Source organism: Ananas comosus, linkage group 4 (genome assembly GCF_001540865.1).
Source record: "Ananas comosus cultivar F153 linkage group 4, ASM154086v1, whole genome shotgun sequence".
Lineage (NCBI taxonomy): Eukaryota > Viridiplantae > Streptophyta > Magnoliopsida > Poales > Bromeliaceae > Ananas > Ananas comosus.
This window is the reverse complement of record NC_033624.1, coordinates 14,657,962-14,681,668: the sequence shown is the minus strand read 5'-3', so window position 1 is coordinate 14,681,668 and position 23,707 is coordinate 14,657,962. Positions and strand designations below refer to the sequence as shown.

Below are 23,707 nucleotides of genomic sequence, written 5' to 3'. Positions count from 1 at the left end.
TCAAAAAATGTTACAGAAATTGTTGTGCTATAGACTAGCTAGATGAACTTCAATTGAGTATCTTTCCTATTTTTTAGCTTTAGTACATAGCAAGGATTAACTTGGTACTTTCCCTTTTATCTTTCTTTAATTCTATTTCTCCTCTCTAGGTCATAAAGTTCTTCCATGTAATGTTAGATCATTATATTTTCCTAATATTTGAAAATAATATATATATATATATATATATATATATATATATATATATATATATATATATATATATATATATAGAGAGAGAGAGAGAGAGAGAGAGTAAAAGGAGTTATTTTTCTTTTTTCTTTTTAATTTAAATGGTTGATGAGAAACCATGAGCTTCGAGTCATGAACTATAGCATCTTGATTTGATGAAGATATATATAATTTTTTAAAAAGAAAATTAATATACTACCTGTTTCGTTTAATTTTTTTTTTAGAAATAAATTTTAGTTGAAAATATGAATCAATTAGGATTTCATGAAGATGTTAAGAATTGAAACCAACATATAACACTCATGCTATCTCGGTAACATAGCAAAATAAAACAATAAACCAAGCAGATTGATGAGAAATATACAGGATGAAAAGGACAATTAAACAATGTTGTAGATTGTAGTTTATTATACTTTCATTCAATGAAAAAAAAAAAAAAAAACAAAAGGAAAGAATTACTATTATCCTACATGAACCCATGATGAGCCCATCATGGACATTACATTATTACCTAAAAAAAATAAATCTCTATACGCTATATACGCTACAAAAGAACTATATATTCTGACACAGAAAAGATCCATAAATCATAAGTAAATATTTTCCTTTATTGGTTAAATCATTTCAAAAGTTTCTTCGGAGGAGGGAAAAATAAAGAGAATTTACCTCAACCATTAATTACTGTAACAAACAAATCGTACAACAATTTACAATTTAGGCAATTTTTTCTAAAATATAGACCATTAGGAAGGCGCCAAAAGAGGGTGGGACCCACAAAAGGAACGGAGAGGATTCCCGGGTATTTTTCTATATAAGGGTGGGACTTGATATGGCAAGCTATGATAGGAGAATTCCACATTCCTTTTATTACTTATTATTATTATTATTATTATTATTTCAAAATCAAAAGAAAATAAAATAAAATAAAATAAGCCCACTACTTATTTTCTCCTCGAAAGCTCCTTATATATAACACAAGGGCCCATAAGTTCTTTAGAGGTATAGAGAGAAAGAGAGAGAAAAGCCATGGAGACTATGCATTGGGGCCTTGGAGATGTTTCTAGTGATGGGTTACCTCCTCTTTGGAGTTATCAAGAGGTATCATCATCATCTCTCTCTTTCTCTCTTTCTCTTGCTGTGTTCTCCTTCTGCTTCTTAGGCTTCGTTTGGTATTACGCGCGGAGCGCATTACACGTAGCCAAAACACTCTTTCGTGATAACATACCACATAGATCATACTGGATCGGTTAAGATATGATCTCTTTATGTATATATGCTTTTGTTCGAACTTTATTTCATCTGATAGTGTTTGATTGCTCTCGAGACGAAACATGTTGTTGTCTTAATTAGAGTTTGTGAATATAGGTAATTAGCAATGTGTAGTACACGTTGTGTGTTATGGGTGGAAGAGGATTTTTGTGGGTGTTTTGTGTTGTGGGTTTGTGTATGTGATTTGGGCGTTGTGAGACGTTATGGTCAATGGGGTTAGGCGAGTGCACCGGAAACAAAGAAGCCGCTTTGGAACGATGGGTGTGAGAGAAACGTAATGGCTTTTTCTTTTTCTTTTTCTTTTTCTTTTTCTTTTTTCTTTTTATTTTATTTTTCGCTTTTTTATTTTGTCTCTTTTTGTGATTAAAAAGAATCCTGGTGATAAGAAGTGAAAGGACCGCTACTTGATGTTTCACTTCTCTAGACTTTTATCTTTTTTCAGAACTTTTTTTTTGGTAGTAGTTTTTAATATTATTTTACTATACGTAAATAGTTATTGCGTGATTGATTGGTCCAACTTCTTACAGGAAACTAGTCTTATTTTATTATCTTTTTTTACAGTAACATTTTGTTGCCAAATAATTTCACCAAAGAAATATATATATATATATATATATATATATATATAACTTTTAATTTTTATCTTGAAAGTTTTGTGTCTTTTTTGATGTGATCAATTTAATTTTTTTTATTGTGTTTTTAATTTAATACTTAGTGCTTGCTTAGTGGGAAATATTGACCCCACATGTGCCGCATTAAAGATTCTTTCCCTACCGTGTTATTGTATTCGTAAGTTCTATCTTGTGAGTGTACTAAATTGTCTTTTTTCAAATAATTCCTGATAAATTCTTAATTAAATCACAATTTGGTAAGTAATTTGCACCAATGATGTAGCTGCGCCGGTGAATATTCCCTTTAGCCAGTTAAATATCTATTTTAATGATTTTCTCAAGCGTGTGTGTGTGTGTATATATATATATATATATATATATATATATATATATATTTTCCCTCGCTAATCGAATTTCTCTCTTATATTTTGAATTCATTCAAATCAAACAGAATGCGGAGGATTTGAAGCACAGGCTTTTGTGCACCACTCTTGAATTAGAATCCCTGCGAACGACCGCAAAAGAAGAGCTCCGAAAAAGCGAAGAGAGCATTAACAAACTACTCCAGCTAGTGAAGGTGACCACGAAAGAGCGCGACGATGCGCGAGACCAACTTCAACTGCTACTCTCCTACCTCCAACCCGAAACACAAAAAATCCTCCCCAATTCTACCACCATCACGGAATCCGAGAGCCTCTCGGGAACCCTGAACCCCCAGTCGTACGCGTCCTCGCCCGTCGATTCGTTCTTCGAGACCGTCACGTCGTCGGACGACGTTGCGAATCCGCTATTATTGACCGATAATAGTAATACAAATTCTCAGTTTGCCATTTCGTGTCACAATAATAATAGTAGTTGTAGTAGTAACTCCAAGTATGATCACGCTTCGGCCATAATCGATCGGCTCGCCGCGAAGAAGCCACTGCCGCAAAAAGGGAAGCTCTTGCAATCCGTGATGGAGGCGGGCCCCCTTTTGCAGACCCTGATGGTGGCGGGCCCGCTTCCAAGCTGGCGGAACCCGCCGCCGCTGCAACCACTGCAAGTCCCGCCGCTGGCGATCAAATGCCACGGATCCCCGGGGATCAATCGAACGGTTCAGAATGGAGGCCCGGGGTTCAATACCACGTCGATGGTGAATCTCCCGAACTCGCCCTCAATGTGCATGATGAAAAGGCAAATGATCCTATCAACTGCTGGCAACAATTATAACACATGTCCGTTATTGGCTTCTAAAAGACAAAAGTCTCATTAATTTGCTTCTGTTCACCGTTTCGACTCGCGTGTGTTTAATTAGTTAGGAAAGGATAGAGGGGCTCTTTATTTTGGTTAGGAAAAAAAACTAACTGCCTCTTAGTTTTTCTATAGATTGAGATTGTAGTGTTGTAAATAGCAAATCCGTATGGTTCTTTTTGGGCGTTTTGGATTAAAATGTGATAGCCTAAATTGCATTGGAATAATTTTTTTGTTGCGTGAATTTTGTCAGTCTGTTTGTAGTGCTTTGTGTAAACTATGTAATTTATGTATACTGGATGAGTTGGTATCATGTTTCTCTTTGTTAATTTGGTGTTTTCTGATTAATCCGAATTGAATATTTATTTTCATTTGTCGTAATCGTTATTTATTTATTTGCAGGTATGTGCATTGAACAGTGACCATCTTTGGAACATTTTCTGAAACCCTGATGTTTCTGTTGAATGTTTGATATATTAATCACTTGAATTATTCGCATCCACGAATATTTGTGCAGCACTCTAATAAAATATCCCATGGTCTTTAGTAAATTTTACTATGCTTTTCGTGAGATTTCACATTTGTTGACGATCATTCATGTGGATCTACTGCAGCTAAGCTCATCTTGAAGTTTTTTTTTTAGAAAAAAATAGTCCGCTACCTGCTTGATTCATTTGGACAAATAAATTAACACTAAAATTTTTAAAAAAATCTAAAAAGAAAGAAAAAAGAGGGGTAATTAAAAGGTTAAAAAATAATTGTGGCTGTCTAATCGGATATTCAAAAAGATATAGATACTCTTCTCGAAGATTTTGAAAAAGAAAATATCGGTAAGATGTTCTACAATTATCGGATTAATAACCTTGCGATACGAATGACATGAATTAATTTAGAGTCTTGTAATTATTATTATTATATAATTTAAGTTTCTTATTTCATTTGATGTGGGGCCCGCATGTCAGTCTCATTGTTTGCAACGTAAAATGCCCACGTGTCGCGCACAAAAGTGAAAACTTTCTATTTTGGGCAAGATCCCGAGGCGTACCAAAAATGGAGTTACGAAAACACGTGATGCTCACGTGAGCGCCATGGGTGGGCCCATTTGCCTCGTGGGTTTACTTCATTGGGCCCATTTAGTTGTTGTATTGGGCCCCACTTGGTCACACAACTCGACATAAAATGGTCCGAATCTAAAAGTTCGTTGGGCCGAGCTAGATAAACTGGGCCTGCTTCAACTACACAGAGTAGACCCCTCAAATTAAAATTTTTTTTTTTGTTTTTAATTAACACCTGATAACTTTTCAATTTTCTTTTTAAAATTTTTTTTATCATTAACTACAATCAATCAAGAAATTTTATCAAATTATTTAATTATTCCATCAAATTTGATATATATTTTTTACTAAACAAAATTTAAATAAGCAATGACTAATAGGTTCTGATAGTTGCAGAATAGTGAAAACACACTATCTCATATCTGTTGTGATCGTTTCATTTCTTCAGATATTTGAAGGGTTCGGCACCAGATTTATGCATCAAAATGTAGTACCCTCCCAACGCCTTTTTTTTGGTTCAGTAGAGCTTAACTAGATTTAATTAAGAAGTATACGAGGAAAAAAAAAAAAAAACACAAAATGCGACATACCATAATGTGAAATTTTGAGTTTGCTGTGGATTCTACCGTGCGCTCCAATAAAATGAAAGGCAACCAAAGAAGCTATCTCTATACTTTGACAAAGCACAAACCAACCATTATTTGCTTACAGAAGAGATTCTGATTACACCTTATCTTAATCTTATGCGTCGTTGGAATACATAAACCAACTATGAAGGTAACAATTATTTCCAAAATTTTGTATGGTGTTACACTTTGTTATGCACACGAGTCAACAAAGGCGACAATAATAATCTTATAGGGCTCGCAGTGATGCAAGAGTTCGTGACGACACGAACAAATGAATAATGTAGAATTTCATAAAATAAATTAACTAAAGTACAATGAGAGTACATAAACTTGACAAAAGATCACCAGGAAAAGGAGTTTGCGCCGAACAAGAATATCTCGTTTTCCAAATCTCTCACCCATTGACAAACTCTATTGCACATCTTAATTGCCAGAGCCTGCAAATTTTAATCCAACAAAACATGTCAAAGTCATGTGAGTCGAGCATATCCGAGAGAAGTCTAAAATTACAAGAAAGCCAAATAATTCCAGGGACAGAATTGCAGTACACAAGAGAAAAGTCTAGGGATTAGTGTTTAACTGGAAAATTCAGGAACTAACTAACAATTTCGGTATACTACAGGGAGTACTCCCAAAAGAAAATGCCAGAATACCCAAGCAATTAGCGAGTAGACTGAAGATTTTTTGTTGAACGCTGCAATCACTACTAGCACAACTTGTTTTACATTTTCCAGACTTTGCCTCACAAATGAAGGGCCCCGTATAAGCATTTGCACTTTATGCTACAGAAAGTCTTTCTTTATATCCGTATGAATGTTCACATAATGGAGATGCAAATTTGTTGTCTTTGCTACTAAGAGAAATAAAATGCCCAAAAAGCCAATATATCCGGCTCAGGATAAACCCAATAAATCTAGGTGCAATTTATCAGTGATTCGCCGCTACCCAGCTAAATCATGGGCGGAGATATGGTTATGCTGATTACTGCAAAGCAACAGATGTACCACTAAGATGTTTTTTTTTTTCCAAGGATATTTTGACAGTTCTCTGGATAAGATAATCCAATTTCTGCCTGCTTCCTACTTTCTATATTTGCCTCATTGTGCTCGTTGACTCTGACTTAAAACATCTTTGGATTTACAAATAAAGAAATAAGTAATAACTCGCCGTAAATTAGAATGAGGTCACTCCATCTCGGCCTAATATATAATGCTCCGTGTATGGTGAACAACATTATAAGCTACTGGCAAGTTTTTACAGCTTGAATGAAATTATCGTGCATAACCCAGAAGTAACTAGGTGTTTCTACCCCAAAATCTATATGATATAATTGTAGCATAAGACGGGAGAGGAAGAGTGATGAGACGTGAAAAGGAGTCAACCTTATCTGCTAGTGGATCAAATGCTGCATAAAGCTCAAAATCTTGAGTAATCCAGCATAGAAGAACTGGCAACATACAAATGAAATATGTTAGCACATTAATAAACTTCCAAACAATCACAAAATTGTTGTGAATTCTCTTCCTTCACAAGCATTGGTGAATGGACATAAAGGATTTGAAGTTGGAATAATATGGCCCAGATCCACTCGATAACTTAAATTATGATAACTAATTTTTTCTTATGAGACTCACCATAATCTTCATCTCTTCTGAATTGTGTTTTATGTGGACCAGTCCCTCTGTCATGCATCAAAGTATATAACTTTTGATAAGCTCTGTACAACCTGCACATTGGCAACTCTACTTTAGAAAAGACAAATGATAATGGAGAGACAGATTGGAGAATAAACACTATGAGCAGTGGCAATACTTTTTCTGCTGACTAGAATTGCTTATGGGGGAGGAAAATTCTGATGCCACGTATTGGTCAAGGTAGATACTTTTATATATGAAATGCCAAAGCCCTGCGGCCCCACCAAGGCCCACAGAAGGAGATAAGGATTCAGACTTTGTTCTGTCTGGCATTGACCCAGATCGAAGAGAAGAATCAAGAGGAAGATCTTCAACGTGTAAACCACTATCGAGCATAGATCTCTGAACTTCACAGAGAACATTCGACTTTAAAAGCACGTCCTGGATGCGAACCCTAGGCATTGGTAAGAAACGTGAAATTATACTTCATTCTGCTAAGAAATGTCAAGAGCGAGGAAAAGCCTATGCATTAGATTTAAGTTGGTTATCTTTTGGAACAGCTCACCTACAGTCTTTGAGATGGTAGAAGGCATCTGATCTGGTAGAAAGCAATATCAAGTATGTATCCGCCTGCAAAAGAATACACCTTGTGGGCAATTGAACCATAAATCAAAGATGCCAAGAAAGCAGTTTTTCTGTTTCCCACTCACATCAAGAAAATGAACATAGGCATGAAGAAATGCCATTGGGTTATATCTTGGTAAGCATATCGGTGAGAAAGATTCAGAAGTCCTGCATAAGGCAAGAATACAATGTGTAAGAGCAGTGCCCCTTTATCAAGATTAAATTGCAGTGGAGATTCATCCGACGATTCTTCCGCAATCCCAATGCTTATGAACATCACAAAAAAATTGACGAAACATATAACTTAACTTTCTGAAAATAACACAAGCAATCAAATATAAAATAACTATAATAGTTTCTGAACAAGTTTCTACTGAATGCTATTATAAGGGGCGACCATGGTGAGCTCAATCTGCCAGATGTCTCAAGCCAAAGAATAAAGGTAGCAGTCCTAATGTTCTAATGCCGGTAGGCCCTTCAAAACTTAACTAAGTACCACCCAGTAATTGCATATAGCTTTAAAATTGTCGTATGACATAGAAAACTTTTCTAGACACCAAAAAAGGAGGGACTAGCAATGAAAATTCAAGGTTCTTGATTTAACTCTTATTAAAACCATGCCCATTAAGTTCAAAAAGGTTGCAGTTCAGATAATCCCATCATGTTTCACAACCACCTTCAAAGATCCATCAAATAATCTTTTCTCTGTTTCTTTTATTTGATAATGCATCAACACAACATGATAGACCTCACACCAAAGTGGGTTCATGAGAGGGAGGTTTAGATATTCTCCTAGCCTTCAACATTTTCAATATAGATGAACATGGAACTATGTGATTACAACTCAATGACTTTCTATTAATTCTATGGTTCCTAATTTGCAGCTGTAGCTTCATTTCACTGACCTAGATCCCACTTTATTTGCAGTTAACCTCACTGCATTGCATGATTCCTGTTCAATACTTTTCCACTCACGGAATTTCAAATGAATACCTAATAATGAAAGTCGCTATGAATTACCTAAATGATTCAGAAGACAATATAAAATTGGCAAGAAGAAGAATATCATCAGGATGAAGAGATGCCTTTTGTGCTCCCACAAGACTAATAACCTGCCAAAACAAAATGGTACTTCAGCAGAATAAAGATAAAGACACGAGCAAAATCGATTGAATCTTCAAACCAGAAAAGGTTGAAATATTTGTGATGTTTATTAGTTTCCACTTTCGCTGCAGATTAAGAGCCAGATAAAAAACAAGCTAACTGCAAAAATATGTACAACATCTGATGAAGCATTTATAGGTGTGACACAACCTACAATGATCTCTCAAATGATCACCTATTGTAGTCACTTGTATAGCTGGTGCAATATTGTACAGAATAAAAGCTGTTGAGACCATCATATTGACACACACAAAATTAGTCTCATATAGTCTCATATATATATATATATATATATATATTCATTAACTTGTGGACATGATGAAAAGCAAATTGAGAAGTGGAGAAAGAATTATATAGGTGCAATAAATGAGGGAACAACAATATATAACATCAATACTAGCTTGTACCCGTAGAAACTGAAAATGATTTCTTATCATCATAATCAGAATTTCAGACAAACCTTGTGCTTACACATTAATATCGCAAAAAGAACCCCTGAATCCGCAATATCTTGTAGAATGGCACCTGCTGCTTGTCTAGTTGCATATGGAAGAGGAAGGCATGTGTATGCATGAAGAAATGTGGCAGGATTCCTTGAGAAAAGAGGAAAGCAGACATCAGTATATAACATACCCTTAATAGTACACTATAGGGTATATCAAGGCTTCTTTAATTTGCTTTAGGAAATTACATCAAACCGTCAAATTCAGTTTCAAAATTTCAAATTACTTATTTAAGGGAGAAAAAATTGCGAAGATACAAACCAACTGAAGGCATGTATAAGAGAGGAGAAGACGGTATCGGTTCCTCCTAGCAAAGGAGTCATATCAAATTTTGGGTTCTTCTCAAAGCACCTATGAACAGACTTTGTCAAGATAAGTAACATCTGCAGCCATTCCATCACGAAAGAACAACAAAATCAGAAAGGAAATAATATTTCAATGGATGAGTTGCAAAATACAATACATAACAAAAGGGGAAAAAAAAAGAGGCAAAAACAAAAGCGAATACAGCCTATTATGTTAAGATAATGCAGCAGTAGAAGCACCTGACCATAGATGAGTTCTACTTGTCCTCTTAATGCTTCATATGGCTCTTCGGTACAGCTTATGCATACCAGATATATTGGACCCTTCACAAGGAAAACTATCTGAAAGTAGGAAATATTAACTAAAATGAGAATATGAGTGAAGGATCATTTATAACGGAGAAGATCATTTTAAAATGCATAGAAAGATCTGAGGAAGGGAAGTGTCGGCTGACCTGATGCTTCCCTGCTCTTACAAATTTGATACGATCCCCGCTGGATAAAAACCAAACATAACGGATAAGATTTAAATAAACAAGCACAGTAAATGCAATAAAACTTGATCAATATAACAAACATAATAATTATACCTGTTCTCAACAAATGAAATAATAGCTTGTAAAGTTGCTGAAAATCCTGCTAGCTTGTGTTCATCTCCATACCTGAAAGCGTTATAAGATGCCTTATACCAAAAAGACACATCATTTTACTTAAACTTTAGGATGTAATTTACTAATTTCTGCGATATTTTGTTCTTCATCCAAAGTGTTACACACCTATTAGATACCAAAGCAGAAAGTAAAGTTACCTAGAGTATATTGGTTTCCCTGAGTGGCTCAAGATGAAGAAATGTTTTTTTCGTTTTCTCCAAGTAGCCGAAGCATCATCCTGTAGATCGGTTACAACTAGAATATCACAGGACCAAACTTCATAAAATAACGATTAAGTACCATAAGAACGTGTCTGAAAAAAAATATTAACATGTGGGACTAAAAGAACAGACCCAAAATTCTACAAGCCCCAAACTGAAACTGAAATTTGACTTCCCATCCTAGCATCAGATTATGTTATGACATATGTTAATTGCACCATAAAGTGTTTCCCGCCGTTCAAACTTCCCATGAAATACCAGATGGAAGTAGTATAGTCTCTACCTTGATCCAATTTGCTATATCTTGTGGCTTTACCAAACTGTTGAAGCCACATATTCGAGCTAGATAAAAGTAACTCGAGTTCAAATCCGAACTCAGGACTAATATGTATACAATAAATAACCAGTAGTGCCCGATAGATTCCCATCATAACAATTTTCTTCACCATTTTCCGGTGCGGTTTCATCTAGGCATCCAAAAGAGAAGTATACTGTTGTTTTCGAGTATCTATTTGTAATAACTATAGTGAACTATGAACTAGCTATACTCAGTTTTAACAGCTAAACCTGAAATTTATTGCCATATATACATTTTCGAGTACAAAAGATAGAAATTATTGGGGCATTCACCTCATCAAGATGCTGTTTTCCGCGACCCCAATGGTCAACCGACGATCGGCCATCATCAACCTCCTCGATCCCACTCGATCCAACGCTGCTCCCACGCTCCCCAGCATACCCACTACTACTAGGGCTAGGAGGCCCCTCTTCCTCCTGCTCCGAAGCGCCGCCGCCGCCACGCTGCGAAGAACCCCGCGCCCCATCCTCCCTCGGATTCCCCTCCTCCTCCTCCTCCTCCTCCTCCTCGATTTCGATCTCGTCGCAGCTGTAGAAATCCGGGGGCATAGATCCGTTGCTCGTGGGGCGTTTTACGGGGCGCGCATTGCCGGATCGGTCCAGGGTCAGCGAATCCAACAGCTCCACGACGTCGGATTCGAGGGTGTTCGGCTCGGGAGCGGAAGAGCGGCTAGGGTTTGGATCCTCCGCGGCGGCGGCGGCGGCGTCGAGAGGACGATGGTTGGGGTCGGAATCCATGGGGAGCGAAGGGGATTAGGGTCTTGGGGGACTGGTAGGTATTAGGGTTTTGGAGAGATCGATGAAATGGGGACGGAGAGAGAGAAAGAGAGAGAGAGAGAGAGAGAGAAGGTGAAATCGAGGAAAAAGGAAAAGTAGGAGTTCACCTTCCACCCGTCGGTCGTTCTCAGATTGGAAATAGTAGTAGCAGGAAAAAATATCCGGCCCGGTTTTTTTTTTTTTTTAATGCATAGACCGGTTGGTGGGGGAGTAAAACCGGTAGTTGTACGGTAATTTAATAAAAAAAAATGGTATTTAAAATCTTAAAAAAGTAATGTATAATGTATGTGGGATTCACAATGCCCCCAAAATAAGGAGAGGAATTTTTTAAGATTGGAGATTGATATATTCTACAGAGGCTTAAAAAGCCCGTGCTCTATAAATTAGTCCATGGGCCATATACAGGCCCAACATAAATAGGCCCATTTTGGTGAAAAAGTTAAGCAAAAATTGTGTACAAAATGGGCCATGGGCCTATGGACAAGCCCAGCTGAGCTGGACCCGTAGGGGGTACGGATCATAACCATATCAATCCAACGGTCGGAAACAAGATAATTGAGATAAGGCCACATCCTTGCTCTCTCTCTCTCTCTCTCTCTCTCTCTCTCCACACTCTCCCATCCATCCATCTCCTCCTCCAACGGTCGACAAAGGATCCAAATTCTCCAATCCCTCACCACTCCAAAATGGCCTCTTCTCTCACGAGCTCTCCTCCTCTCCATGGCGCCTTACTCTTCAACGGCTCCGCGGCCTCTCCATCTTCTTCTCAGGTTACTACTACTACTACTCACCCATGTAATTTCTAACAAATTAAGATTTTTGAGAATATATATATATATATATATATATATATATATATATATATATATATATATATATATATATATATATATATATATATATGGTCGTGGCTACTATACTATTATCAGTATTGAAGCCCTCATACTCATAAGTTGTTTTCAATGACGGAGCTTCCGAATCGACGATCCACTCCGTTAAATATGATCTAGAGTATTTCAAACTTTTAGAAAATAAATTTCGTAAATTTTCGAAATCATAATAAAGTCCATCAAGTAGGCATAAAATGAACGATCAAAATCGAACGACGTTGTAAAAAAGGATGATCGGATCCTTCAATTCAAGATCGGAGTTATTGATCTTTATCTATGTAGTGAATAGAATTTTCTATCAGAAATTCAACAAATTCCGATTCTTTTACACCGTTAAACTAGCAAGTATCCCATACCGGCCGTTAAACATTGTCAAATTTGTAACCTCTTGATAGTAAGGTAAATGATGTCGAAAAATTATAAAATTTGATTTCTAGAAGTTTTAAATGCTGTGAATAACGTTTAACGGTGTGAATCGGCGATTCAGAAGTTCTATCATCGAAAACAACTTATGAGTACGAGGGCGATCGTACTTATAATAGTATAGTAGCGATCGTACTTATAATAGTATAGTAGCCGGACCCATATATATATATATATATATAGAACTAGGCTACTATGCTATTAATAGCACCAAGTCATTGGTGCTACCAAGTTTTTGGCCATCGGATTAAGAGATGTATGGTTAGGATGATGTGGGCCCCCTAGGGTTGAGTGGGTGGTTGGTTGAATAGTATGATCTAAGGGNATTAATAATAGGGCCTAGTTTCCACATTATGTGTATTCTTATGCTAAATGTTTGTAACCCAACATAAAATTTTTAGCTCCTTTACTTACTGGGTTTCGATGAAGTATCATAATTTTTTGTTACTTGGATTGTTTGCTTGTACAGCTGCACTGATAGATTGACAAGTAATTCACAAGAATTATGAATATGTATGTGAGCAGAAGATTTGAATGTGTAACCTTATGTACAAATTCGTCGACGATGATGATCGGAAAATTAGTTGATTGGAAATTGTTAGTATAGCAGAACCATCTTAGCAATTTTAAGTCAAAGTACTAGGTTTGTCACATCATGATGATTATTTATACTTACTCACAGATTTTAGCTGCTGGAGATAGTAATTTTGCTTATTTTGTGGGAAGCAATTGTGCGATTTATCATTCCTAACATAACGGCATAATAAATCTGGAGCTTTTTTTTAACAAAAATCAAGTTTATTGCATTGCAGAGCAATCTGGTCGGCGCCAAGTACTTTTATCAGGAGCAATTGCTGCCTCTGTATTTCTATCTCGTGTTAATTCAGCGTCATGTGAGTTTTACTTAGAACTCCTATACGCGTTTATGGTTTGAATCTCTTCTTCCATTCTTTATAAAGAAGAATTCTTATTAATCGCAGCAGTTTCTCGCTCAATTTTTCTAGCACATTGATGAATCTCTGAAAAGAACCCTGATATGATTTAGTTGCAGCAGAGGCTAAGAAAGGATTCAATGCTGTGTCGGACAAGAAGGATGGGTACTCATTCTTATACCCATTCGGATGGCAAGTAAGAATTGTTAACCTCTGAAATTGCTCTCAGAAAGAGAAAAAGAAATTCTCTCTTGAATAGTTTATTTTGCCTTGAATTGCGGTTCCGTTTAGTTCATAAATCAATTTAATTGCAGGAAGTTGTTATTCGAGGGCAGGACAAGGTTTTCAAAGATGTTATTGAACCCTTGGAAAGTGTCAGTGTAAATATGGTTGCCACTACCAAGCAAGATATTAGGGATCTTGGAAACCCACAAGAGGTTTGCTACTTTATATTTCTAAAAAGATAAGTTTCTATAAGATGCGATAAGCCAGGTTCTATGTCGAAACTACGCTTTTTAGATATTTAAGTAATTATAATCCTTATACTTTACTAAATTCGCAATCTCGCACTTGTCGTAGGTGGCTGAGGCTTTAATCAAGAAGGTATTGGCACCTCCCTCGCAAAAAACAAAGTTGATCGAAGCCTCTGAGGTATGATCGTTCGACCTCCTCCGGTTGATTTACCACTAAGAAGTTAATTAGGTTTCACATGACTTATGTTCATTGTGCATTAAGGCTTGGTTATTTGAACTTCAAAATCTACTCCATTTTTCTTTTTCTAAACTGCTGAAATGAGTATAAATATATAAAGCGGGCAGCATTTCATTATTCCTCAATCAATCATCTGCACCAAGTCCTGCTGTAATTCTCTTGGCTTTAATTTCTTAAGGGCAACACAATGCAGTAGATAAGTTAGTTGTAGACGACGCCATTTTCTTTTAAATCTTATCGTTGAGCTAAAAGCTACTAGTATTTTGAAACTAAAGCCCTCTATTGAAGGTATCCTTTCAATCTTGTTTATAGTTTATACGCGCAAGAGTTAGGTGCAAATGTAGGTACGTTTGCTGCATTTTTGGTTTGAGCTTTTTTTTTTTGCCGCCCCTTTTAGTGAGGAACTTACACAAAAGTTCTTTCTTGGCCCAGCATGATGTTGACGGGAAAGCTTATTACACCTTCGAGTTTACGGCCCAAGCTCCAAACTTCACTAGACATGCACTTGGTGCAATTACTATTGCAAATGGTATGTATGCTGAAGTCATTTTCTGCACCTAAACATCAGAATATAGCATTTTTTTTTTCCTTTTAGTTGGTGTATCTGTCGATCGATCGATCGATATTGCTTTGAAAGTTGAATGTTATTCATGTAGAGAGACCAGCATTAAGAAGATCTTAATTATGTAAAGCAATTAATAACTTAATGCTGTGTGATTAGCTTAACGCGCTTGATAACATCCGAAATGCTTTGGCAGGCAAGTTTTATACATTGACGACAGGAGCCAACGAACGGAGATGGGAGAAGATGAAGGACAGGCTGCACACTGTCATCGATTCTTTCAGAATCGACGAAACGAGAACACAAAAGACATAAAAAGATGGAGAAGTTATATCCTATGACATCCATGTGTTCTTTTTGGAGATTCCAGTCATAGAGTTTGAACTAATATATCTCGGAAAACGTAACTCGCGCTTGCTTTGGCTTATTATTACAAAGGATAATTTGTGAATTTGTTCATTGTTCCCTTGTAAAGATCCTTTTGTTAAAGGAGATCTCATTTGTTAACCAATTTATTATTATTATTATATTATCTTTCATACTCAGTGTTTCATTACAAGGAAGTTGTTTCATGCTCAGCATTGATATTTACGTTGGATACTAAATGGATTAACCAATGCGTAAAAATCTTTAAACACAACAAGGTCATAATACAGAGTTAACAATGAAAACGTGGGGCCCAGTGCAAAGCCCAACTAAATTTAATCCGGCCCAATAAAACCATTTGATCGGAGCCCAATAGGAGTGAATGGGTCTGAGATCGAGGTCTCCTCCAATTCCGAGCTAATACTTCCAATCTCAATAATTAACTTAATTATTTTTAAAAAAATATTCAATTGAAAATTTAATTAATTAATTAATTTTATTGAATATACTAATCCAGTGTTTTAATTGGATGCGCCACCTTGTAATTAACTTCGGGCCAGACATAATGCGCAGGGCTTTTTTTGCAAATAGCCCCCTTACAAATTTTTTTTTTAAGATTGGCCCTGTCAAAAATTTATTTGCAAAAATGGCCCTGGCCCCGCCACGCAAGCGCCACGTCAGCGCCACGCGGGCGGGGCTGGGCCAGATGGTTAAGTTGAACACGGTGAATCATTCACCGTGTTCAATACAAAGTTTTTGTATTGGAATGATTCACCGTGTCCAATACAAAATAGCTAAGATCGAAATATTTGTATTGGACACGGTGAACCATTCACCGTGTTCAATATAAATAATTGAACACGGTGAATGGTTCACCGTGTCTAGTACAAATACCTCCAACTTAGTCATTATTGGGGTATTTGTATTGGACACGGTGAACCATTCACCGTGTCCAATACAAAAATTTTGTATTGAACACGGTGAATGGTTCACCGTGTTCACGCTCTGCCCGCGTGGCGTTGACGTGGCGCTGGCGTGGCAGGGGCAGGGCCATTTTTGCAAATAATTTTTGGACGGGAGTATTTTTGCAAATAAAATTTGTCAGGGGGCTATTTGCAAAAAAAGCCCTAATGCGCACGTCTGATCCCAATTAGGCTGAGTTTGAAATTACAAGTCAAATATGTTACATGCAGTTAAAAAAGGTGTAATAAAAAAATATTTTGTTAAACTCTGTAAACAGTATCGTGTAACACTAATTCACTAATTAACTAATTAGGGTATAATTTTTCCGATCCTCCTGAAGACACAAATGAAAAAACATATCTCTGTGTGGTCCTAAATCCTAATACCAAACTGGCCACTAAGAAAGCTTTCCCACCCTAACTTTACCACCAATAACGAACCATAGATAGACTCTGATCACTCAGAAGAACAACTAGAAACAGGCATCCAATTTTTAGATCTTAAAATAGATAACGCATAGTTAAACAATTTGAAACAGAAACAGAGTAATAAATAATTTATTAAGAAACTGTACGTTAAGAACAGAGAACCGATGCACTGAATTACACACACCAATACGATGAGTTATAATCATTATTTTGTAACAGCAGGAAGAATGGAATGATACAGAGTCTCGCATAGAATCGAGCCAGGACCAATCAGAGACCACCATGCGACTATAAATATAGAAAACATCCATCACTGAGCAAAGCATGAACCGGGACCAGTCGGGGGACTGCGTGCATAGAGATTTGAGACGGGAGCAGCTGCGACTCCGCGATGGTTCAGTAAACATCTGAAGTAATGTAGTCGCGGTAGCACCGTTAAGTTCAGGTTCCCAACAGAAGTAGCCTCCAGCGGACTCCACAACCGCTCTGCACAAGAAGGTATAGTTCTAACAAGTGTGAGTATTCGAGGGAATGAAGAAGTTCCGGATATACTAAAATTTATAAATGAAGTGGAAAGTGACATGAAAAAACCTGTCAAATCAGCTACATTGTCATAAATGACATTAAAAGATTGTCATGGACCAATAAAGCAGCAAAAAAAAAAAAACTTTTATCACCCTAAAAATGAGTTCATGATAAAATAGTTAAATTCTAATGACATTCTCTTTTGATTTCAGCGAATCAGGAGATATTTCAGCATACCTGCAGCAGCCGCAGCACGAGGCCATATTGTTTGTTGAACATCCGACGTATCGGCCGTCTCAGCCCACATGCAAACCTCACCACCAAGCACCAGCTTTTGCTGCATGGTACTATTTATTCCTTCGAGTGGTTCGCTTTTATAGAATTCTTCCCAAGGAACATCTAGATGATCGAGATACCATACGCCCTGATTGCTTACAATACATCTAAAACCCCTCGCCACAGCTTTAGGGCAAACTCCAGGACCCAACCTGCAAGAAGCCAACAATAACTAAAAAGAAGCTAGCAACAAATTTACAAAGAGATGGAAAGATGCAACTGAGGACCCACCAGTTATGCACAACTGTTAAAGGATTGAGGTTTGCGCTGAATGTGTTAAAGGTTTCTTCCCTGCCACAGCACAAATAACACTCTATTTAAAGTTAATATTTAGAGGCAATTATTTCTGTTATTCAACGGTTTCTGGAAGGTAAAATGTCACACCAGTTTACAGGAATCCAGTTAAGCTGGATTGCCAACCCTTGAGCCCTCAATACGAAGTACTGATATGCATCCTTTGTAGTCATGTTTCGCTCCTGAAGCCTGCATAAATAATGGGTTAGTATTTGAAATACGCCATTGCTGATTGATTTAACTTCCAATTTTCCAGAATTTTTCCCCCGAAAAATTACAAAAGAGAGGACTGAAAGAAGGCAAAAGAGAGGTGCAAAGTTAGATCTGCACTTCAAGTGTGAATTACTTCTTGATGCTAGAAATAGAAGTCTGACATCATAAGCAATAGAGAATCTCTTACCATTGCTTCACATGGGCTGTCGAATTCCAGCATTCTGCACAGCATTGACCAACAAGATTTTAGGTTCTAGAATTTCATCTATATAGAAATTAAGAGCTTTCCACAATAATTTAGTACAAGAAGTGGTCACAATATGAGTCGTCTATAATGTATCACTATTAAGAAAGGATAATGCTCCAAGCTTCAAATTGACATCAAGTTGGAGATAATCTGAATTTTTTTTAAAGCATGAATTAGATAAGGATAACTTCATAATCGTTTACTTAATATTAGCAGAGCTAAACCTTTAATCAGTTAAACAGCAAAACTGGGGAAATCTCAACCGACAAAAGAAAAAGAAAAGAAGAAGCATTTGCAGGATTTAGCATCAGATACTTCGGCCAAGATCATTTTACAACAGAGTCTCAATTATTAAACCTCTAATAAAGCAGCTTATGGAATCAGAAAGAAAATCAGATTGCATGAACAAATTACGTCTCATGTACTTTGGTAAAATAGCAATTACTTTTCTTGCTTAACTAATGAAAAAGATAGCAGGACAGAGTCTGAAAGAGAATTGGCTAACCTGTATTAACTTCATCCCCGCCCAAGTGAAACAAACCAAAAGGAAATATTTTTCTCATATCTGAAATGATATAAAGATCAAGATCAACAATGCTTCATAGCAAAAAAATTCTTATTCTTGAACAGGTAGCAGATTAACTTAATAGGATCGAGCGGAATGCCCAATAAATTGGTCTGCAACTGAAATATTTTTCAAATGCGATATCTAGATTTCATATAAGTAGAGTAATAAATTCACTGCTAGATTGATTGCTAAAGTGTCAGTATTACACAACAATCTGGCAACAAGACAACGGTCATTAAATCTGGAATTGATAAATTCCATTTCAGCTAACCACCTGTCGAGTTTAGATCAGAAAGAATACATTTAAACTCGAGTTCAAAGGCCTTTTAAAAAGGCCAATTAGTACACTCACTAAAGAGGGTAATCACGAAATACCTATACAGTTGCCTGTATTTTGAAAAGAGAGAGACTGGGGAAGAAAAAGAAAACTGACCAGACAGAATTCCAGAAATCACTTCGAATGTGAAATTTTTTGTGACATCTAACGGCTCTGTACAATTGGGAGAAGGCCAGAGATCAGGATAACCACTTCCCCTGGACAATAAAATAAATAACTTTTGATTAAGAAGACTAGAAACTTTGCAATAGCAAATCAGCAAATTAAGAAGTACCTGCTATCCAATCACCAATGAATCATAGATATAAGTATCTGAGAGCCGAACTCATATTCCAGAGTTTTAAAAGTTAACAGTCAAGAAAATAGTATAAAAAAGAGATAATGCATTGATAACCCCTGATATAATCTGGAATATTGCTTACTGCTCTAATTAATAAGTGAACTATTTTTTTGCCTTAGACATGAGACACTATTGCTCTTGCATAAAAGTCCCTCTTTCAAAGCATGATAATTGATTAGTGAAATTATGTAACAGTATTCTGCTTGTAGAAGATAAGTAGCTGCATAAATGTTGTATTATCTGACCCATAAAGGGAACATATTAATCTGGTTGGGAATTTGCTCCTAACTTGTTTTCCACAGACAAGTTTGAGATTCCTTTAAGCTTGTAGAACAACAGTTTTAACTACGACATCATTTCAATATAAAATATTATTTACGTTTTAGGTATTCGTTAGGACATGATGTATAGTTTGTTGGAATAAGAATACAGTTACTCTTCTCCATTGTCTTAAGGCTTTGTCACAGGCATAAGTTACACTTCACTTTCGCTTATCATTCGGCCCCTCACTGTACTTCCCACATCATCAATAAAAAAGCAATAACACGTCAAAGAATATTTACCATGATTCTGCATGACCAGGGATGTCAATTTCTGCCATAATGTTAATGCCTGAAAAGGACAAAATAAAGTTGTAGTAGTGATAGACAAGCTTAGCTCTTCTGAGGAAAATTGAAATGCAGGTCAAATGCCATATTCCAGCAACAAGAATTGGACAGAGAGTGATATCCATCATCAAATATGTAATTTGAAGTCTTGTAAACACCATCTTTGTATGGTCGGACTATGGAGAATACACAAGAGTTATAGAAAACTAGAATGCCTGAAATTGTTGATGCTTGCTGGTTAGAAATAAACCATACCTCTCTTCTTAGCAAAGCTTTTCGCCACAATATAAACATGCAAATGGAGAGAAAAGAGCCAAAAAAAAGTTAGCAGAGAAGAAAGTATATAGAAGAATGGTACAGCAAGTACCAGTAATTTTAAACTAGAATCTTACAAGCTGATTATGCATGCAACAGTGTAGAAAAATGAAAAGTTAGATCTGAACCAAAGGAAGTGAGATGCATGCTATACTTTAGATTATTCAACTCGGGTATGTAGGCAAAAATTTTGCATTGTTATCAAAAGATTGAAGGCCATAACAGCAAAAGAGTACAAAGGACAACTAGTAATCTCAAGAAAATAACTTACTCAACAACTTCATAAGCATCTTCGATTGTGTATCGTTCCCATTTTGTGTATGAACCTTTCCACAGATCTGGATAAGACGGTACTTCCAGAGGAAAGGATTGTTCATCTATGATATGCCAATGAAGCACATTCTACTGAATGCAATTCTCAGTATCAGTATGCAAGCCCAGTATTTAGAAAATTCTAAAAAGGAAGAAAGAACAGAGTAAAGGTATATTGCTTCAGTAACTAAATATGCTAATGCTATTTGATGGATAGTACAATGAAAGCAATACAGGGACTGAAGTTTTATTAAGGAAAATAGTACAGAGACTGAAGAAACAAACTGAAAAATAAATTCAGGCATAACTCAGCTATACCAGTCCAAAGGAAAAAGTCTATGAGGATCTCAATCAAATATATCCCTATAACACAACCCTACTTATAAAGGCAAATCAAGAGTGAAATTATGCCATAGGAAAAAAAAAAATCTCTTACAAGTTTAGCATAAGACATAGAATCAATCACTTGCTTGATCACATTTACTGGCAGGAAATGCCGTGAGGTATCTGCAAAAATGCATGCAAACTATAAGAATGAACAATCATGAATGTGTATTTCTAGTGGATTAGTGGAACAACATCTTGAAATGTATGCATCTATTTAGTGGGTGGGAATTGTTGCCTTACCAAGAAGCAACCCACGAAAGGCAAAGCGCGGTTCGTCTTGAATATACCACGGTGCATTGTATACTTCAACATTTTTAGTGTCATAGTTAAATATACATAATTGGCTGAATGTCTGGAAAAACAAATGGATATTACTCAGGGGAAAAAAAAGAAAATCATTCACGAAATGGAGAAAACTGCTCTGCAGCGTAGCAGACAAAAAATTTAAACAAATTAATACTATAGGCGGGGGGAACAAATCGTCCGAAAGAATCAGAAAAAAGGGAACCTAGCAAGACAACTTGATGCTTAGAAATAGGCAAGAATAAACTGTACCCCTACAAGTGATATCTACGCAAGTTAAGAAAATAACTAAGGGTGTAAGCAGTTTGTATGTCAAGATAGTAAAGAGACTCGTGCACTACAAGATGGGTCACTTAAAAGTAAATGTATGCTGTATTAATGAACAGAGGCATAAGCTTTACAAAATAGATATGTAGTAGTAACTAAAGAACTTTCGTAGAGTATGACTGTATGAGTGGCGATGCATACCTCTAATCCGCGAATAGCCCCATATACAGTATTAGCCTGCAATAAATGGAAACAGCAGACATTAATAATTAATTCGACTAGTTCCATAATATATATATAAGAAAAAGGAAGCACCTTCTTCACTGAAATGGACATTACTTTTGCAACACTATCTCCTATATCTATCCAGAATATGTCGTAGATCCCCAAATGGTCAAATGATTATCACAGATAAGATTGAGGAGGTTAACACTAACACAGAAAAGGAAAATGAACATACATTAGGTTGCCCTCTCAAATTAGCAGTCAATTACTAGTTAAACCAGATACTACACATTAAGTAGTTGCAGAATAGTAAATTCGCAAAAAAAAAAATTTCACCTTATAATTTAGTCAAATTTATATTTAAGTAATAGCTCCATAATAGTGTGCAATAGCTGATTTCATGCTAGTGAGAACTGATGAAACAATCATTTTGACCACTCAGTTGCTTTTCAGACCAAAAGAAAAAAGTAATATTCTTTCACACTGCAATAATTGCAAATGAAGACAAATCAATTGTACTACTAAAACTTAAGTCATTTCCTTGTGCTTACAAGTTCCCAGTCTTTTTGACCAAATCATATTCATTGAGAAGTATTTTGTACTATAGAATCCCCCTACTTGTATTATTGGAAGCCATAGTATATGATCCTAAAGGACATTCACTTTAGTACCATTTCCATCAATTACTTCTCCAAGCAGATGTTCAAAGAACCTAGTTAGTCCCATGTAATTCTGGCGCAGAGGGCACTGTGCATGCACTCACTAAAACACGAATACTTTTAAACTATCAAAATTCCCGTACAAATGTGCAAAAAATAACTAAATTAACAGCATAAGAGATCATTAATACCTCAATTGTTGCTCCACCAACGATCGAGAGACTCGCTCCGCCGCCCACGTAAAGCGCATAGCTCTCGTCCACACCTAATTGCAGCTGAATTGTAGATCCCAAACCACACACCCATCAAAACCCTAGCCCAATCCACCAGAAAGAAAAAAGAAACGCTAAGCCAAAACCAGGACGAATCAAACACCGGCCCCACCGTCTCATTGTCCGAAGCAACGGAGATCGTCAGCTTGGAGACATCGTACGCGGCGGAGTCGCGCGACCCGGATCTGGCCCAGGGATTGAAGATGAGGTCCCGGTACCTCTCGAACGCGTCGGAGACGATGGAGGAGCTCCCCCCGGGGCCATCGACAGCGAGGGCGAGATTGGGGTCGACGGAGAGGGTTTGGTTCCCATTGGTGAGGTACCTGGGGAGTGGCCAGAGGAAGACGGGGGAGCCGTCGTAGAGGGAGGTGGGGATACGGCGCCCTAGGGTTTTACGGCCATGGGAGGGAGAGGGGAGGAGGAGGACGGCGACGACGACGAGGCAGGAGAGGATAGAGAGGGGATTTTTGGATGTTGAGGGCATTTTGGGGAAAAATGGATTGGGTGTGGCGTGGAAGTAACGGACACCTCCCGTATTATAATCATAGAGGACGGCGCGGACATAATGATTATAGGTGGCGGGAGAACTATTGAACCTGGTCCACCACGTCATTCGTGGACCGTTGGACGAATAAGATATATATTAGAAATTTTTGGACGGTTGCCATTTCAAGAAAGGAGGGGATGGAGGGTCTATGATGGAGGAGGTCTTGGGAAGATGTGGTGGACCAGGTCCGGGCAAAGGTTTGCCGTGTGGAATTGGAGCGGAGGTCGTTGTACGATACACGACAGCTGTAGGTTGACTTGGGAGTGACACGGATGGGTAGAAAATAGAGTACCGTAGATTAGGAGGCGCAAAAAAATCAGTACGCCTTGTCATGACAAAATATTTTTCGCTGTTTTTTTCTCGACAGTGGCCTATCTGCTAGTGAAACGGGTTGAAAATGAATTAAATTGGGTTATC

The 23,707-nt window shown here is 37.0% G+C and overlaps 4 protein-coding genes across 4 annotated transcripts; 2 read left to right on the top strand and 2 right to left on the bottom strand.

Annotated features, from left to right (window-relative positions):
* LOC109709033 lies at nucleotides 1,090-3,568 on the top strand. Its single transcript, XM_020231081.1, has 2 exons — nucleotides 1,090-1,329; nucleotides 2,563-3,568. The coding sequence occupies exons 1-2, from the start codon at nucleotides 1,258-1,260 to the stop codon at nucleotides 3,361-3,363; spliced, it is 873 nt and encodes a 290-aa protein (XP_020086670.1). The 5' UTR covers nucleotides 1,090-1,257; the 3' UTR covers nucleotides 3,364-3,568.
* LOC109709032 (vacuolar fusion protein MON1 homolog) lies at nucleotides 5,071-11,363 on the bottom strand. Its single transcript, XM_020231080.1, has 14 exons — nucleotides 10,757-11,363; nucleotides 10,064-10,143; nucleotides 9,846-9,917; nucleotides 9,711-9,750; nucleotides 9,496-9,597; nucleotides 9,212-9,333; nucleotides 8,908-9,040; nucleotides 8,304-8,395; nucleotides 7,370-7,451; nucleotides 7,225-7,289; nucleotides 6,838-7,113; nucleotides 6,660-6,751; nucleotides 6,408-6,472; nucleotides 5,071-5,462 (listed from the first exon to the last, which is right to left on the bottom strand). Exons 1-14 carry the CDS (start codon nucleotides 11,219-11,221, stop codon nucleotides 5,367-5,369), a joined length of 1,782 nt encoding a protein of 593 aa, XP_020086669.1. The 5' UTR covers nucleotides 11,222-11,363; the 3' UTR covers nucleotides 5,071-5,366.
* Nucleotides 11,854-15,331, top strand: LOC109708454 (psbP-like protein 1, chloroplastic; the record flags this gene model as incomplete). The annotated part of the gene is given in 7 exon segments (XM_020230204.1): nucleotides 11,854-12,030; nucleotides 13,386-13,466; nucleotides 13,619-13,701; nucleotides 13,820-13,942; nucleotides 14,085-14,156; nucleotides 14,649-14,745; nucleotides 14,975-15,331. Coding segments are annotated over 7 exon segments (659 nt in total), but the record flags the coding sequence as incomplete, so codon positions are not given.
* LOC109708994 (beta-hexosaminidase 1) lies at nucleotides 16,636-23,371 on the bottom strand. Its single transcript, XM_020231008.1, has 15 exons — nucleotides 22,856-23,371; nucleotides 22,663-22,746; nucleotides 21,789-21,824; nucleotides 21,258-21,369; nucleotides 21,067-21,137; nucleotides 20,590-20,720; nucleotides 20,259-20,275; nucleotides 19,959-20,007; nucleotides 19,152-19,252; nucleotides 18,656-18,715; nucleotides 18,091-18,124; nucleotides 17,781-17,879; nucleotides 17,628-17,687; nucleotides 17,298-17,548; nucleotides 16,636-17,021 (listed from the first exon to the last, which is right to left on the bottom strand). Exons 1-15 carry the CDS (start codon nucleotides 23,354-23,356, stop codon nucleotides 16,846-16,848), a joined length of 1,782 nt encoding a protein of 593 aa, XP_020086597.1. The 5' UTR covers nucleotides 23,357-23,371; the 3' UTR covers nucleotides 16,636-16,845.

Bases quoted from the DNA above. Each gene is read 5' to 3' on its own strand.
- LOC109709033 (XM_020231081.1), top strand. From the start codon at position 1,258: ATGGAGACTATGCATTGGGGCCTTGGAGATGTTTCTAGTGATGGGTTA. The intron at 1,330-2,562 runs GTATCATCATCA...CAAATCAAACAG, and splicing joins CTCTTTGGAGTTATCAAGAG to AATGCGGAGGATTTGAAGCA.
- LOC109709032 (XM_020231080.1), bottom strand. From the start codon at position 11,221: ATGGATTCCGACCCCAACCATCGTCCTCTCGACGCCGCCGCCGCCGCC. The intron at 10,144-10,756 runs GTGAATGCCCCA...ACCGATCTACAG, and splicing joins GAAAACAGCATCTTGATGAG to GATGATGCTTCGGCTACTTG. The intron at 6,752-6,837 runs GTATTGCCACTG...GCCAATGTGCAG, and splicing joins AATTCTAGTCAGCAGAAAAA to GTTGTACAGAGCTTATCAAA.
- LOC109708994 (XM_020231008.1), bottom strand. From the start codon at position 23,356: ATGACGTGGTGGACCAGGTTCAATAGTTCTCCCGCCACCTATAATCAT. The intron at 22,747-22,855 runs GTGGGGCCGGTG...TCTACAATTCAG, and splicing joins TTGCTTCGGACAATGAGACG to CTGCAATTAGGTGTGGACGA. The intron at 17,880-18,090 runs GTAAGAGATTCT...TTATTTATGCAG, and splicing joins ACAGCCCATGTGAAGCAATG to GCTTCAGGAGCGAAACATGA.